At 31.4% G+C, this 16,742-nt stretch overlaps 1 protein-coding gene across 3 annotated transcripts; it reads left to right on the forward strand.

The window, feature by feature from the left end:
* The first annotated feature begins 12,489 nt into the window (after nucleotides 1-12,489).
* Nucleotides 12,490-16,425, forward strand: LOC100782602 (probable polygalacturonase). Of its 3 annotated transcripts, none has more exons than XM_006604700.4 (7): nucleotides 12,490-13,196; nucleotides 13,712-14,029; nucleotides 14,336-14,456; nucleotides 14,532-14,706; nucleotides 14,851-14,921; nucleotides 15,231-15,902; nucleotides 16,001-16,425. In XM_006604700.4, the coding sequence occupies exons 1-7, from the start codon at nucleotides 13,179-13,181 to the stop codon at nucleotides 16,030-16,032; spliced, it is 1,407 nt and encodes a 468-aa protein (XP_006604763.1). In that variant the 5' UTR covers nucleotides 12,490-13,178; the 3' UTR covers nucleotides 16,033-16,425. The 3 variants fall into 3 exon arrangements, with proteins under 3 accessions (XP_006604763.1, XP_003554577.1, XP_025982962.1); XM_003554529.5 differs by having other exon boundaries at nucleotides 16,004-16,425; XM_026127177.2 differs by having other exon boundaries at nucleotides 15,231-16,425.
* Nucleotides 16,426-16,742: the final 317 nt, after the last annotated feature.

Genomic DNA, 16,742 nt, shown 5'->3' on the forward strand with positions numbered 1-16,742 from the left:
AGTCATTGATATTATGTCTTCCTAGAATGCCTTCCTGAATGATTATAACTTTTTTGTGATTCATCTAATTGAATTATTGAATTATTAGGAATATAAAGTGGTGTGCTGGAATTGTGTATTGACTATTGACACCCCTGCCTAGTTTTTCTCTTGTTCTAGGGTTGTGGCGGTGGTTTTGGTTGTTAATGTGTAGACTGCAAGTTATCTTTGTTAATGTGTAAAATTTTAAGGTAAATATATTTTTTTTATTTATGCTCAATTCTTAAAATGAATGCTTTTAAAACGTTGGCAAATGCAGATTTATATTTTAGGTTCCTATATTTTCATGCGTTTGATTTTGTACCGAGATTGCTAAGTTTAGGGTGCTTTTCATCACAAATGCGGATGCTCTCCTTTTGTCCTCCTTTTTTTACATTTACATATTAAGTCAAGAAGCATCAATGACAACAAACTTCTGACAAAAGGGTACAAACTTCCATCCAATGCCAGTTCATTGTTGGTCTAAGCGCGTTTTATTCTTAATAATAATTGGTTAAAGAGTTGATAAAATGGATTTGATCTGATGAGTCATTTATACTTAATTTTTTTATATGTTGTAGGTTATTATTAACTCATCAACCTGTATGAGGATGGAATAAATTGACCCATAGGGGGCATTTGTATAACAATGTAGTTTTATGTTCTTGATAATCACATTTTCAGCAATATTATATTATACCTTGAAATATTATTCCTATAGACGTGTTTGATTGATATTTAATAATTTTAGAAAATTTTAAAATTTATTTATTTGAAAAGTAAAAGTTAAAAAAAGAGATGCAGAAGAATATAGTAGGAATATATAGTTATTGTAGAAAATAGTTTTCATTATCAATGGAATGTTAGATATTCAACCCCTCTTTAGAATAGAAATTGCGCCCATTAGATTTTTTTCCCTTCCTAATTTTTAATCTCAAGTTCCCAATCTTAAACTCATTTTTTTTTCAGTTTGTTTAAAATTAAAAAAAAAAGTGCTTCTAAAAAATGGTTGTTTATTATTTATTTTTTTCAGTAGATGGGGTTCACTTTAAAAGTAGAAAACTATTTTTTTTTTAAAAAAAGTTTAAACAAACATCAGAAAACTTAAAAAGTTTCTTATTCTATTGAAAAAAAGTATTTTTTAACAGATAATTTTAAATAAACAGACCCTTTATCTTATTTCATTATTTTTTCAGTTTATATTCTTTATTTAAATTTTAGGTGATTGCTATTTCCACTCCCTCTTTTTTACTTGTACACTTCCTCTTCTCGTTTGTTTTCCTAAATTACCCTGTAAGACTCACTCCCTCACCTCTTTTCCTAAAAAAGCAGAGACAGTTGCCATTTTATGATCCCATCACCAAAATCACTAACTTTAAAATTTTTGGTTTTTGATATAAAGTTGGGATGGATAGAAGGGATGGATTTGGTGGTGACAGAAGCCTAGGTGAGGTTTGTTCAAAAAGAGTAAATAGAATTCTAATGATGCAAAGTGGATGCATTAGAACAAAAGGTGTCGAGAATGGTGCTGATTTCTTTGAACGTTGATCAGCATTATCCTTGTATTTAAATTGTGTTTAAGAAAGGGTATCTACATGTGAATATGCAAGGGTGACAACCTTTGGTCAAACCTTCGTGCCTGCAACTTTAGGATTTGACATGTAATATGCAATTAGTGATGCAAATTGCAGGAGCAATGAATCAGCCATGTACTCAACCACATAATCTTCAAGGTCTTGTGGGTTCCAACCACGGAGAAGAATTTCAAGGTCTTGTGGCAACCCAATTCTTGTACCTCATCAAAACGTGAAGCATAAGAAAAGGGTATGCGAGTGTAATGTATTTTCTGGAAGAGGGTTACATGATGAGAGAGACAAAGGAGGTTTGCTTATTATTCTAAAATTTTAATGTTTAGAAGTTTTTTTTATCAACAACTCAACATTATTTTGGAGGCTGACCAGCCTTTCAGTCACAAAATAGAATGGACATGCCTTTTTTAACTCAATTTCGAAAAATAAAACAAGCCTATTATCCCTATTTGTTTTTTGTGGGTTGGTGATGATGATGCAAGTCAAACCGTTTTACTTTGCCAACATTAAATTTAACTAACTTTTTGGTCCATTAAAACTAACTAATTCTAAATGAGCAGTTGTGTGTGCATGTTTCGGATATACTTGCCTACTGGGAGTCTTACTCTATCTTATCTCACATCTTCGTTGCCAATGGTATCAACTAGAATTCAGATGCATAAGACTACCCAGCTGATTGCGTAGCAGACCCAATGGCAGGGAGTATGAAACAAATTACAAAGAAAAGTAAGATATTTGTGAAAAGTCTTTGATAGACCAAAATATTAATGGAAAGAAAAAAATATTGTGACCTGTTGTAAAAATTTAATAAAGCTGATTTGTTTATATCCTCAAGAACAAATCCTCAAGAACAATGATCACGTGACTATCAATCATTGTCATTTATGTAACTATCACTATCAATCAAACATATCCTATTAGTATAAGCCTTAAGTATGAAAGACATCCGCCACATTGTGCAACGGATCGCTTTGAGAGATGAGATAGGTTTATGACGAAGGAACCACTTGACATTTTATCCGTTTACCTATAAATATTCCATGACAATCCTAGCCAGACACACTATTCATATATCAATATTGTTACTCTGCCAAATTCTGACTTACCACACCTATGAATCCTAACCTATCCATGCTTACTGTCCACAACCTTATTCACTCCCATCACAAGTCTTGGAACTGGGATATTATAAAATATATTTCCAATGAGGAGGACATTGAGGCCATTAAGAGAACCCCTCTCTTTGACACTACTACCGAAGATAAGCTTATTTGGCCCCTTGAAAAGAATGGTGTTTATTCTGTTAAAATCTCCCTATAAACGGCTTATGCAAAATTTCACTACCCAATTTGATCTGCATGTCCCTGGTAACTGGCGCCTTCTATGGTTTCATCAAAGTTCTTCCCACCCGCATCAAACTCCACTCCAAAGGTATTAATTGTTCCCATTCTTTTGAAAATTGTTCCGCATCCCAGTTCTGTCAATTGGGGTTTGTGCATCAAGAATGAAGCTGGTTTTTTCATCATAGCTCGCACAGCTTGGTCGAATCAACCTCTTTATGTTTCTGAAGGTGAAGCCATGGGTCACCTCCTCGCTATACAGTGGCTTCAGGAGCTTGTTGTTTCCCATGTTATCATTGACATGGATTGTAAGATTGTTGTTGACAAGCTCAGGGTTTCCTTTGCAGATCATTCTGACTAGGTTCTATCATTAAGGAGTGTCGTCGATCCCTCCTCTCTTATTTAATTTCCAAACTTTTCTGTTAATTAAGTTTGTTCCAAGGCAAACTAATGCAGTAGCTCATTCCCTTGGAAGGGTTGCTGCATCTCACGCTAGTCTCTTTGATTATCATACCATTCCCTAATGTATTGACTCTCTTCTTATTGATGATATGAGTTAAGTTTTGTTCTCTCTAAAAAAAAAACGAGGTAATATGGGTTCAGAAAATTTACTAGTGTTCCATCGTGTTTGTTGGGCGTTGGGTTCATTGCTTTAGTTAGGAATATTATAAAGCACTGTTGGTTATTTTTAGTAAGGGGGGAGAAGGGTATATACTGGTTCATTACGTATTTATGTCTGAATTTTATTTGTTGGTTGTTATTGTCTTTTGGTCTTTGAGGAAAAATAAGGACTGTAATTTTAATATTTTGTCGGGCTTCATGATATGGTTGAGTATATTTATTTTTTGTGTGTTTATGAACATTTATTTTCATATCTGAATTTGTATTGAGCTCGTCCTCACCACATAGGTGTCACAAAAATGTCCTGTAATTAAAGGGATGGGGTCCAATAGAAGTAGGCTTCCATTTTTGTCAAATCATTGTATGATTATATCTCAACATTTAACCATTTTCTAATCTTCATCCTCACAGTTATTAATTCCACTACTAAATCTGTTGCCATGCTCAATTTTTTAGATTTAAAATATGGATTCATAATTCTTATCATGTTACTAAAGGGGTCTATCTCAAGTTGAATAAAATATATCAATTGTAAACTTATGATCGTGATATTCTCTTTGATTTCTACTTAAAAAATAAATTCTTATCGCCTTGGTTAAAAATATTAAAATTCATAAAATTGTTAAACTAAAAGTAAAATAATGAATGACAAGAAGGTGATATACTTCAAGGCACACGCATCTGCCAATTCCAACTACCCACATTGATTCAACTAAGCGTTAAGATGGGCTAATTAATATTTAATATTTACCAACTAATTCTTACCGTGAAGTATGGGTTGACCAGAGTTAAATTTTTCATTGGGGTCGTATTTTTTTTTTTTTTTAAATTATCATTGGGATCGTATAATCGTACTCATGCATAGATTCAATTAAATTTTGAGATTAAACGTATTTAAAATTAAAAAAGTATGTAAAGCGAAAAAATAAAGATATATACTAATCTTAATTTAGGAATTCAATTAGAATGCATGAGTATGTAATTTTTTTTACACTATGTAATTACATATTGTCATGTACGAGAGATAAGGTTTTCTATATAGAAGGTTAATAATCTTTTGGTTTCAAAGAGACTTACTTTGATTCAATCGGTCCTCCACGCAATATCCATTTAGTGTGTATTTAGATTGGTGAATTTTGAATGAAATTGATTTTACATAATTGATAATTATAGAACTGATTTTGATAGAAGTAAAAATTACTCCTATTTGCTTCAATTCTAACATGATTTTTATGAATTATAATTGTTTTTATCATGATTTTAAAAATAATACAAAAATGAAAAATTTAATCAAAATCAAAATTGATCTATGTCACCTTAGTCTATCATGATTTTGGAGACTATCCAAATACACACTTATTCTATGCAGGAGACTTATCTTTGAGGAAAATATGTGGTGCAGATCGATGTCTTAGACAAAAAAAAAATACAGAATTTTTGTGGGGTGAGCAAGAGAATTCTAGAGAATAACATTTGATTTTGTGGCAACAAGCTTGACAATTGAAGGTCTCGGGAGATTTGGGATCAAGGAAAGCAAGAAATGTGAATGATGCCATGCTTAGGAAGGATGCTTGGAAGAATAGACAATTAGGCCCTCGGACTTATGAGTCTCTATGGTTAGGTCCAAGTACAAATGTGACTCAAATAATAAGCATTATCAAGCAAAGGAAAAATGCCTCGAACTTTTGGATTGACATGTAAAGTTTAGAATCATGTGGACAACCTTATTTGGCTGCAGGTTGGGAAGTGAAATAACATGAAGTTTTTGAAGGACACTTGAGTTCTTAGTATATGCATGCACCCTGCTAAACATAGCGACTGAAATTATTCCCAAAGAACAACTTTACATGCTAAACAAATAGAATAAGAGCAAGTCTCCCTCCATCAAACTCATTGGATGATGGTTTTCTAGCTTGGACTCATTCTAATGATGGCCAACTCATAATTACTATTACTCTTCAAACCATTTTGAGACACATTCCTTATCAAATAGCTCTCTCTTTTTTCATGACATTTGAAAATGACAAGGTCCCTAGCGCCTAAAGACTTCAATAGCCAAAGATATTCTTCCTAATTTGCTTGAAGCCAAAAGACATACAATCCAAGACAACACCTACCCTTTGTGCCATAAGCTAGTGGAGAGTAGCATACATGTGCCTAGAGATTGCAGCTTAGCATAACAAGGTCAAGGTTAATTGGGTTTGTATGCACTTCATTTTACTAAACCCTCTCTTTTTCCATTGGAAGAAATATCATTGGCTTTACGCCAATATTAAGAAAATCCAGTCCTGGAGCACTTTTTTTTTGGAGCCATCCTAGATTATATATGGAACCAAAGAAACAAGCATGAAAGGGTCCCACGATCGATGAAGCTAAAGTTTTGTATTCACGCTTATGAAAGCCAAATCGTCTAAACTTTTGCTTACCAACCTCATATTTTACATCAATGGTTGAAACCCCCCACGCCCTGAATGGATAAAATTAAACTCAAATGGTTCACTTCATACTTGTCACCAAATCTCAGCTTGTGGTGGAGTTCTAAGGGACCACATGGGAGCATTCATGTTGAAGCTAACTCTCATGTTTTGAAGCCAAATGTGTGTGTGTTTCTTAAAAAAAAAAATTTCAGGTTGTCGTTCATTTGCTTTTCTAGAGGACGTGATAGGTTTCGTCCTTTTTACTCACCTTTCCAACTTATATATTCTCGATCTTACTAAGGAAAAAAGTCTCTCTTAAATAGAGCCAATTATTTAGAGAATTCAATCAATATATACTCTAAAAAAGTTCAATATCACCAAGTTTATTTTGTCATGTTACGACAATCAGAGTTGGTTGCATTTTATGAGAATGAACTTATGAGAAATAAGTCTGTTATGTTTTTTGTTGTTATGTGTTATAGTGATAATGCCTCTATAATATTTCTACGTGGTTTTGAGTTTGACAATTACCCCCTCCCCCAATTCACAAAACGAAGAAATAGCCCTCATATTGCAAATGTTTTCAACCTTAATCCAACTTTGGCAATACTACAGTATATCTTCAAATTGAAATGCATATCGAATCGCATGTAATGGTTTCTTTTTATTCATTAGCAAGTGTTGAGTAGTACCGATGATTTCTTTACAAGTGATAAAAAAAAACAATGTACCTCCACCAGCATATATAAATGATTCTAACGGTTTAATTTTTTAAAATTAAAACTAATTTTCAGTTTTTGTAGTTTCATTTTTTTTTTCAAATTTTAGAATTATTGTCAAACTTATATTTTTGTTTTCAAAAGTTCACTATGAATATATATATATATATATATATATATATATATATATATATATATATATATATATATATATATATATATATATATATATATATAAAAGGAGAGATTAAATTATACCGGTGTAACTTTGATAATTATTATATTATTTTTATAACTTGATATAAAATATAATTTTTATTGATCCAATCGTTGAATTATCTACATAATATCAAGATCATTTGAGTCAAATTTTATCAAAAGTGAACAAAAACATAATTAAATAATTCATATTTTAATATATTTTGAAATATTTATATTACGTCGATTTTAGTTTATATGAATGAGGTAGGAAATAATTTTAAATTAATATGAAATTTTATGTATGTGATCTATATGAAATGAACTTTCAATCCAATAATAAATTTCAAAAAAATATTATCGAACTAAAATTTATAAAATAATATAATTATCAAAGTTATATAGGTATAATTTAATCTATTCTCTTTCTATATATATATGGAGGCCATACTTTAAACAATTGGAACTTGGTGATCAAAATTACATAATAACAATACTTAAAGGATCAAAAAAGTACAATTAAACCTAAAATAAAGTTATTTTAGTGATGATAATTAAAAATTATCAATGTGTTACGGTTAATTATTTTAAATATGTGTACTTACTAACAGTTCAAAAATTTAAATGTCAAAAAGTGTAAAATACTAACAACAATATTGTTAAGCTGACAGAATGAAAACATTGACTCAAATTTAAAAATTAATGAATCAAATTGAATAATTTAATAATAAAAGGATCAAATTGAATAAATTAAATAAAATAGGAGGATAAAAAATATAATTTAACCAATTTTAAATTAGCTGAAGCAGTTGATCTGAATAATTTTACTTATTGGATCTCACTGAAATCTTAATTTTGTATCAAACAATTTGCGAGATACTATATAAATATTTCCGCTCTCTTCCTAAAAACGCAAATTTGAAGAGAAGTTGATGATTTATCGTCACCCTTAATTGTTAGAATCCTAAGGCTAATTCACGTTGTCTGATGATTTCAAGTTATCTAATTATCTATGTCGCGAAAACCCACGCATTTGATTTCAGGCATGTTCGGAATGTGTCGGGTGTTGGTTAATTCTGTCATTAATTAGATAAACAACACATGAAATGTGTACCTCATTAAAATCTTAGTCACAAATTACGCAAAGCATAAACACTATACTAAGGTTAATGATGCTGCACAAAGCATGTTCAGTATTATTTTTCTTTGCGTAATACATATATATAACCACATCAAGCTTTGTACGGAAAGGTTCATGTAAAGGATATAAAATCTACCAAATTATGTGACCGTGCTTTAATAGCTCCTTTTATTAATTATGCTTGCTATCAGACTAATAGCGTAACTTTTACATAATTAAACGAGTAAAAAATAAAAAAATAACCTTAAATCAAGATATGATATTGTGGTTAAGGGGCTGCTTTTAACTTTACATTCATTGACTGAGTCCAAACTTTAGCCAACAAATTAGAGAATTCACTCTCCTAATATTCATAAATCCACCATGCTAGTAATTTATATGCCACAAACAAATCACACAATGTATCGGTAATTTACATTATTTAAAAAAGAGTTAATTATTACAAACAATTACTTAAAATATTCTTTTCCACATCAAGGGAGGGGATCGGGATTTGGAGCATTATCCCCTAATAGAACTGGATTTTTTTTAATGTAAACCCCTAATAGAATTGGAATAGGTATTATTTTTGGTTTTGTCAAATATGTACACATTTTTAAAGTGAGACTCCAGCTTTGAAATGCTATTTACGTTTTATTAATTCTATTGTTTAAGCATAACTACCATCATTATAAATCACACATTAAGGAATAAGGATGAAACCAATTATAAAGCTAGAATGGATAAAAAAAGATTTTTTTAATTTATAAATTTTTATAATGAGATAAAAGAAGTTAATAGTGTGATGTGATTATGCATAAGAAATATTGTTCACAATATTAACAAAGAAAGCAAATGACATAATGGCTTGTTTTAAAGTCATGTTCCTAACCCATGTATATGGGTCAACCCAACACACCACCCTTCGAAATGGACCCAAAAAAAATTACATGAGTTATAATTGGTTAAAAAATTGGACATGACTCACTTATGATGTGGTGATCCATTTTGGGGGATCGAATTGATTCACCTAAAAAAATCTAGTATTTTATAATATTATTTAACACTTGAAAGTTTTAGACTTTTATATTTTGTAATATTGTTGTAAGACTTTAAAGTTTAAAGTTATAAACTTTAATTTTATTTATTTAATGTCTTGTTCAAAATTATTTTATTTTAGATTGTTATGTAAACATGAAATGTTTATCATTTTTCTAAATTTTTGTTATTACAATTTTAACTTCTGAAAATATGTCTTGTTGTAGGTGTAGTGTGTGGATAGTGAATGATTTAATTTAACTAATATTTTTTTAATTTATTCAAATTTATTTTTCTAAAAAATTTGACTTTCTATTGATTTTTTATAAAATAATTTTTTCAATTTTAGGTGAATTATTATGCTAACTCATTTAACTCATCAACTCGATGTGCGAAAATAGACTAATATTTTCAAGACTCAACCTTAAATGAGAGTCAGGTTGATTGATCTATTTATAAGATTGATTGAGAGGAATCGAGTCCAACATATCATATTAATCCATTTTTATAATTCTAATTTTTTTCCTTTCTTTTATCTAAAGATTATGAATTCCATTCTCACCAATGACTTAGATTTGATAACACAGATCAAAATTTAAGTCAATAATTTTCAAAAAAAAAAAAAAAAAACTAATGCACAAGTTGGCTATGAAATTATTGCCTTCTAACGTGACAAAGAAACTGTTTTAGTCAACTATCAAGAAAATACTTTTAAAGTATATAAAAAAACAACAAAATGAAAAGTGTATTTAATTCACTGAAAATAAGATCTAAAAAGACTAAAACAATACTTTATTGCCCTGGAGTGAGAGGTGTTCCTTTCAAGACTCGAGCTCTAGTTAGTGAAAACGATATTTTCGATGGGTTAATTTTCTAAAAAAAATTCATGAATAAATAGATTTTGAAAATATTATAAATCTTGATTTAAAATATAACTTTAAAATATCATATATTTTTTTAAAAATTCTAAAATCGTGTTTTTATTACGTTTTCAGTATTTTTTTAATATAAAATACTTGAAGTCTTGATAAAAAAAATATGATTTTAATATTTTTTTAAAACAAATAAAATATTTAAAGTCTTAATACAAAATACGATTTTAGTATTATTTTCAAAAAATTAGAGTATTAAAGTGATATTTTAAAACACAACTTATCCCTAATCTATAATATTTTTAAAATTCATTGCTTGTAATGTTTTTTTTTTAAATTACCCCCACCCCTGTAAATTTGCCGATATTTTCAGTTTTACATGAAATACTATATGTTTGTCAATTCTTTCATCCTTATAATGGTATAGATGCTTTACTGTGTGGAATAAAATCATTTCAATTTAGTTAGGGTTTGGTTTATCAGGCATAGGATACCTGACTTTGGACAGCTTAACTTTTCACATGCCAGAGGGTGAAACTTAGACCTTTGTGTCTCTGATATTGTCTGTTCTAGGACCCTGTCCCCCTCTTTCTAGACATATATATGTTTTAATAAATTGATCATTCGTTGAAGAAATAGTTTACAGTAAAATTTGTATTTTTTTTTTCCTATTAAGACAGTTTATTTGGTGGTGGAAAGAGGGGCGGGGTTAGTTGTTTCCTTGTGTGAAGCTCAACTTTGTAACACAATTAATTTTATTTTTTTAAAAAAAGGACTAGATGAGATGCATGCCATGGTTTGGATTTGTTTGTTATGGATGGGAAAATGACGAATCTCATTTTATTTTATTTTTTTTTTTCTGGTTGGCCAATAAACGACGAACTTCATTTCGGTCCAATACACCACAAAGCCGAATTTTATATTAGTATTTTTTTATTTAAAAATACCATTTTATGCTTTTTTTTACTATGTTAACATAATCAACATAAATTAAAGAGAAAAGTTATATTTATATGCTTGTGTATAACTAGTGAAAGAGAGAGAAAAATATGAATTTAAATGTAATATATCATAGTTTAAGTCATCCAATCACATGTATGATAACTCCGTCGATTTCGATTATAATTTTTTAAGTTATATTTAATATAATATCGAAACGCATCAGTTAAGAGATACGGTTGAAGGGTAAATAAATATTGTTCCCTCAATTTATCTTTTCTGGATCCGCCATTGGCTTCCAGAGATTAGTTTCTGATTTTTATTTGAGAAATATCTTGTGTTAAAAAAAATAAACTCTAAAAATATTATATAATGTAAATCAAATATGATTTTTTTTTGCTGTTGATTATACGCATTATAGAATAATGGATTAGAAGGTCAGATAGAAACGGAAGGAATGGTGGTTATCCTAAATTAAAATGACTGTAGTCTTCTTGAATGAAGGGAGAGGAATCCCAATTGAACCATGGTTAGGATTGAAAATAAGTAAATTTGAATGGAGCTCGGGTCAATTCAACTCATCATCTGGTTAATATTTAATTTAGTTTAAAATTTGATTTAAGTATGATATAAATAAATTTTTTTAATTTAAACTCGACTTGATTCGTGTACAACTTAATTCAACTCATTAGTTTAAATTACATGAATCAATTTTTTAAATTCTATATATTTTTAATTTTTAATTTATTAGTAAATTTTAAATAAAATAATTGTTTAATTTTTTTAAGAAGGTAAAATTGAGTGCATTTTATTAATTTTATATAACCACAAGATATAATATTAAAAAAAATATAATTACAACCATAAATAAAAATTACCTCATCTTGCATTAATAAAACAACAGAAAATTCAATCAATTATATAAATTTAATATATATAAATACATCAAACCAATTCATAAATAATTAAATTACAAGCATATTTATTTATTTAACGAGATTAATTTTTAGCTTAAATTTAATTTATTTGATTAATGAATAAGTTTAACAAATTGATTTTCGAATCACATTTTAAACTATTTTTTAGTTGATTCGGTTGATTACCACTCGTAAGTACGAGGATTCAGCAAATCAGCGAGCGTTGCGAGTGTGAACTCTATTTTGTATTATTATCATTATGTTACAAGGTTGTGGTTCCCTGACATGACAAGACCATCACTTCCCCATGCTCACCGGTTTTGCTTTTTATGGCTAAATTTTGTCCCCCTCCCATTCACCCTTCATTTATATTTTATTCTATTCTTTTTTTTCTTCTACAAAATCACATACATAAAATTAAATGAACACTTTTTTTAAATCAGGATTTATACCGTGATATAATGTCTCGTCACATTAACACGTAGAAAAAAATAATTTATTTAATAAAAGAATCTTATTTGATTTTTTTATGTATTAACTTTCTTAAGTGAGTGACAACAATGTAAACGAAATTAATTTATATCCAGTAAATTGTGATATATCTGACTTAGAACAAAGAAAATTAACCACTTTTTAGTTTATTATTATTTTGACAGATGGTATAAGAAAAACATTATCATAGAATAGAACAAATGATTAGTAATATGAAGCGGTTAAAGTTGAAACAACATAGTATGATGATTGATCAAGAATCTTGACTTGACGGAGTTTACGAAAATGGGGATTGGAATCAAAGTAACTAAGTTAGTAACAATTGTGACTTGTGTGTGAGTGAAGTTAAACAGTAAAGTGAAGGTAGCTAGCTACATCTACATGCAAAGCTAAGCTAAATTATGAGGAAAGGTGCTGTTACCTTTGCAGTTGGCGTTGTCTGAAGTTGTCTGTGTCTCTGTGTATTGCAAGTCACTGTCTCCGCTTTAGCAATACTAGAAACCAGTCCTGTGCTTGTGCTTAACGAGTTCATCACCAGTCCCATCTTCAAAATCATTTGCGTTTCTCTTTTTTTCTGGAGAGTTTTGATTTTTGAAGAAGGGAGGGTGGTCCTACTTCTTATTGTTTGGAGGGCAGTAACAGTCCCTGTCAATGATTTTTACTTGGGTGGTGAATGAGAATGACCCACCCAATCAATATCACACTCACACTTGCTTATTGCTGCTGCTGCTGGGGTGGGGATTTTAATCAATGAACCAAACCTCCTCCTCCTCCTCCTCCTCCTCCTCTTCTTCTTCTTCTTCACCCTTTCTTTTCTCTCTGGGTCTTTTTCATCACTAGCAAAACTTGGACTTGGAATTGGAGTTGGTTCAAAAAGGGAAACCTGGATCTCAGTCATATGAGGATACCTTCAACTGTGAGTTCTCTTTTTCATTACTTCTTTCTCTCTCATTTTCTGCATTCTCCCTTGGAGTACTCCCAATCTCTAGCTTAGTAGTGGATGATGGAGTAAGATCTACAAGCAAAGTTAGATGAAGAATAGCACTTGTTGGATCATACACTGTTCACCTTGTTTTGTAATTTGTATCACTGATTCTTAAAGAAGTGGCACTCGGTTAGTGGAAAACTAACTGGCTGGTGATTGGCTTTTTCACTTTTGCTTGTTCTTTTTGTGTTTAATTTAAGCCTCTTCTTGCACTGTTAACTGTGTGGAGAAAATGTAGCTGATGATGATCTGAGGAGATTTTCAATTCCTCAATGTTGAATCGTGTGCTGCTGTTTCTAGATCCTACATGAATTTCATTTATTTTTTTTTGGTCTTCTCTGAAGAAGCATGTGAATTGCTGTTGTTCATGGCTTGATAAATTGGGAAAATTGCTCACGTTCTCGCTGGTAGCACATGGTAACTGAAGGTGAAATTTTCTCTTGCAGCTCGTGGAAGTGCTTCTTGTATTTGCATTGTTCTGTTCTAGCCCATGGACAGTGTGGAGCAGCAACACTCTTTGCCAACAGACGAACGAGGAAGTTCGACCTCACAGTGTCAGCATCACTGAATTTGGTGCAGTTGGCGATGGGGTCACTCTCAACACAAAAGCATTTCAGAATGCCATCTTCTACCTAAATTCCTTTGCAGACAAAGGTGGAGCAAAGCTTTTTGTTCCGGCTGGCCGGTGGTTAACTGGTAGTTTTGATCTCATCAGTCATCTAACTTTGTGGTTGGACAAGGATGCAGTAATTCTTGGATCAACGGTATGCCACTCTTTGTGAATAATGTAGGACAAAAGAGGAAGTTTAATATAGTTGTTAGCTGGCTTATCTGCAGTTTTTCCAAAGTAGAAGACCACTCTGAGCATAGTTTTCTTATTCTTACTAGGCAGTGGTCTCTTTTAGTTAATCAATTGCCATAAAATGCAAGGATTGTATTTTAACTACTAAATTTGGTTAACTTGGGTTTGAATTTTTTGCACTGGGATTAAGTCCTACAAATTTTTTGATAGTCTAATGAGCTCAGACATTGCAGTTTCAATTATGATATGTTTATACTACTTGTTACAGAACCCTGAAGATTGGCCAGTTGTTGATCCTCTACCGTCGTATGGGAGAGGAAGAGAATTGCCAGGTGGAAGGCATAAGAGCCTCATTTATGGGCACAATCTGACTGATGTTATCATAACAGGTCAGTAACATTCAACAAAATTATCATTTTCTCAATACATATTGGTATATTGAAGCTATCAATGTTTCACTGAAGGTAATAATGGAACTATCGATGGTCAAGGGAGTATCTGGTGGAACAGGTTTATGAACAGAACTCTGGATTATACACGTCCCCATTTGGTAGAATTGATGAATTCAACAGGGGTTCTCATTTCAAATTTAACCTTCTTGAATTCTCCATTTTGGACAATCCATCCTGTATATTGCAGGTTTGTCCCCCACTGAAAGATTGAGTTTATATATTATTCCTTGTTTTCCGTAGTTCAAGTACTTCCATTGCCTTTTAAAAACTGTGCAATAGAGGAGCTTTCATGAGTAGGGGGAGATTTGAGACTGTTTTTATGGATGAACAGCCAAGTTACAGTTCAGAATGTCAGGATCCTTGCTCCTCATGATTCACCAAACACGGATGGAATTGATCCAGGTGAACTTTCTCCCTTTATGTCATAATATCATACCATACTATTGTGTAATTGACAATTACCAAATATTTTACTTTAACTTGAAAAAGTTTTGGACTTTTGGTGCGGTATCAAGCCTTTTTCATAAAGTGTTTTAAAGAAAAAAAATTCATTTGGGCTAAATGAAGACTGAATATCTAAATTTATGCAATTGTGCATCATGGCGAAGGTAATTTCCTAGCTTTAGAGCAATGTACCCCTTAAACAGTATTAACATCCTCAAAATTAAGATTTATTAGATTCTCACACACATTCCTTTACCATGTGTCCAGATTCTTCTGACAACGTATGCATTGAAGACTGTTATATAAGCACTGGTGATGATCTGATTGCCATCAAGAGCGGGTGGGATGAGTATGGCATTGCATACGGTCGCCCAAGCACAAACATTATCATCCACAGGCTAGTTGGTAAAACTCAAACAAGTGGGATTGCTATTGGAAGTGAGATGTCTGGTGGTGTATCTGAAGTTCATGCAGAAGATATTCAATTCTATGATTCATATAATGGAATCAGAATAAAGACTTCTCCTGGCAGGGGTGGTTATGTTAGAAATATCTATGTCTCTAACGTGAGCTTGGCTAATGTAGATATTGCTATTTGGTTCACTGGTTCATATGGGGAGCATCCGGATGATGCTTATGACCCAAATGCTCTACCTGTAATAGAAAAAGTTACAATCAAGGATGTGGTAGGAGAAAATATCAAAACTGCAGGTCTTATAGAGGGTATAGAAGGTGACAATTTTGTCAACATTTGCCTGTCAAACATTATCCTTAACGTGACCTCAAACTATCCATGGAACTGCTCCTACGTTAAAGGATATTCTGACTTAGTCCAGCCAGAAGCTTGTGAGCCTCTCAAGGAGAGAATATTCCCTGATCATTGTTCAGATTGTTACTATTTGACAAATCAAATTCAGAGTTCGAATAGTCAAAATAGAGGTGCTTGGTTTATGTCTTGGTAAATTGTGGAGTTTATAGCATTATTATGCTACCAAAACTCACTTTATAGCTGAAATTTGATTGGTGCATTTTTTCAGCAGGACAAACTTCAGGTGACATAAGAGGTTGAGTGGAGTTGCCCAACTGTGATTGTCCATCTGCAGAAAGATACCGAGAAATGATTGGTTTTTGTAACTTGTGTGCAGTAACAAAATAATTGAGTGATTTATCAGAAATAGGAAGTTGGATGATTTCATGTCTTGCTTTTTCTAGCTACATATGGCTTTGGAAAAGAAAATTGCAAAGTTTTGTGTTTCTAATGATTCTAAGGGAAAGAATGTGTTTGGCTATTGATAGAGGTGAGATATGGCTACCCTGACATAATTCCCTCTTGCCAAAAATGTTATCGGACACAGGAGATTTTGCAGTAGTACGAGGCTGGTGCTTGTTGGCTTTACATCCCTTTTGATTGAATAAGGAATCCAATAAATAAACTTCCTAGAAAGGTGGAATTTACTCAAAATTACATACTTGCCTCCTCTTTTACTCTCACTACATCAATAGGGTTATTATTTGCTGGTGTTTTCATTTCTCTTTTAGGCTGGTACATAGAGGTCTAATGATCTCAGGATTGTACCTGGAACTGGAAAGAATAATAAGAACATCAAGGTGCAGATGTAATCGAGAAAGAGAAAATGTTTCCTCTCGAAAATGAAGCCAAAAAAACATGGTAATAATTAGATGAAACCTATGCCTATCAGCCTATGGTAGGGGCACAATGCTCAAAACTCAGAAGTTATAGCCAGTGATTGAAATGCTAGGAAAATTAATATCATGATT

The sequence above is a fragment of the Glycine max genome, chromosome 19 (assembly GCF_000004515.6).
Source record: "Glycine max cultivar Williams 82 chromosome 19, Glycine_max_v4.0, whole genome shotgun sequence".
NCBI classification, from domain to species: domain Eukaryota; kingdom Viridiplantae; phylum Streptophyta; class Magnoliopsida; order Fabales; family Fabaceae; genus Glycine; species Glycine max.

Coding starts and splice junctions, on each gene's coding strand:
- LOC100782602 (XM_006604700.4), top strand. Junction 14,457..14,531: donor GACTGATGTTATCATAACAG/GTCAGTAACATT, acceptor GTTTCACTGAAG/GTAATAATGGAACTATCGAT. Junction 14,922..15,230: donor CACGGATGGAATTGATCCAG/GTGAACTTTCTC, acceptor CCATGTGTCCAG/ATTCTTCTGACAACGTATGC.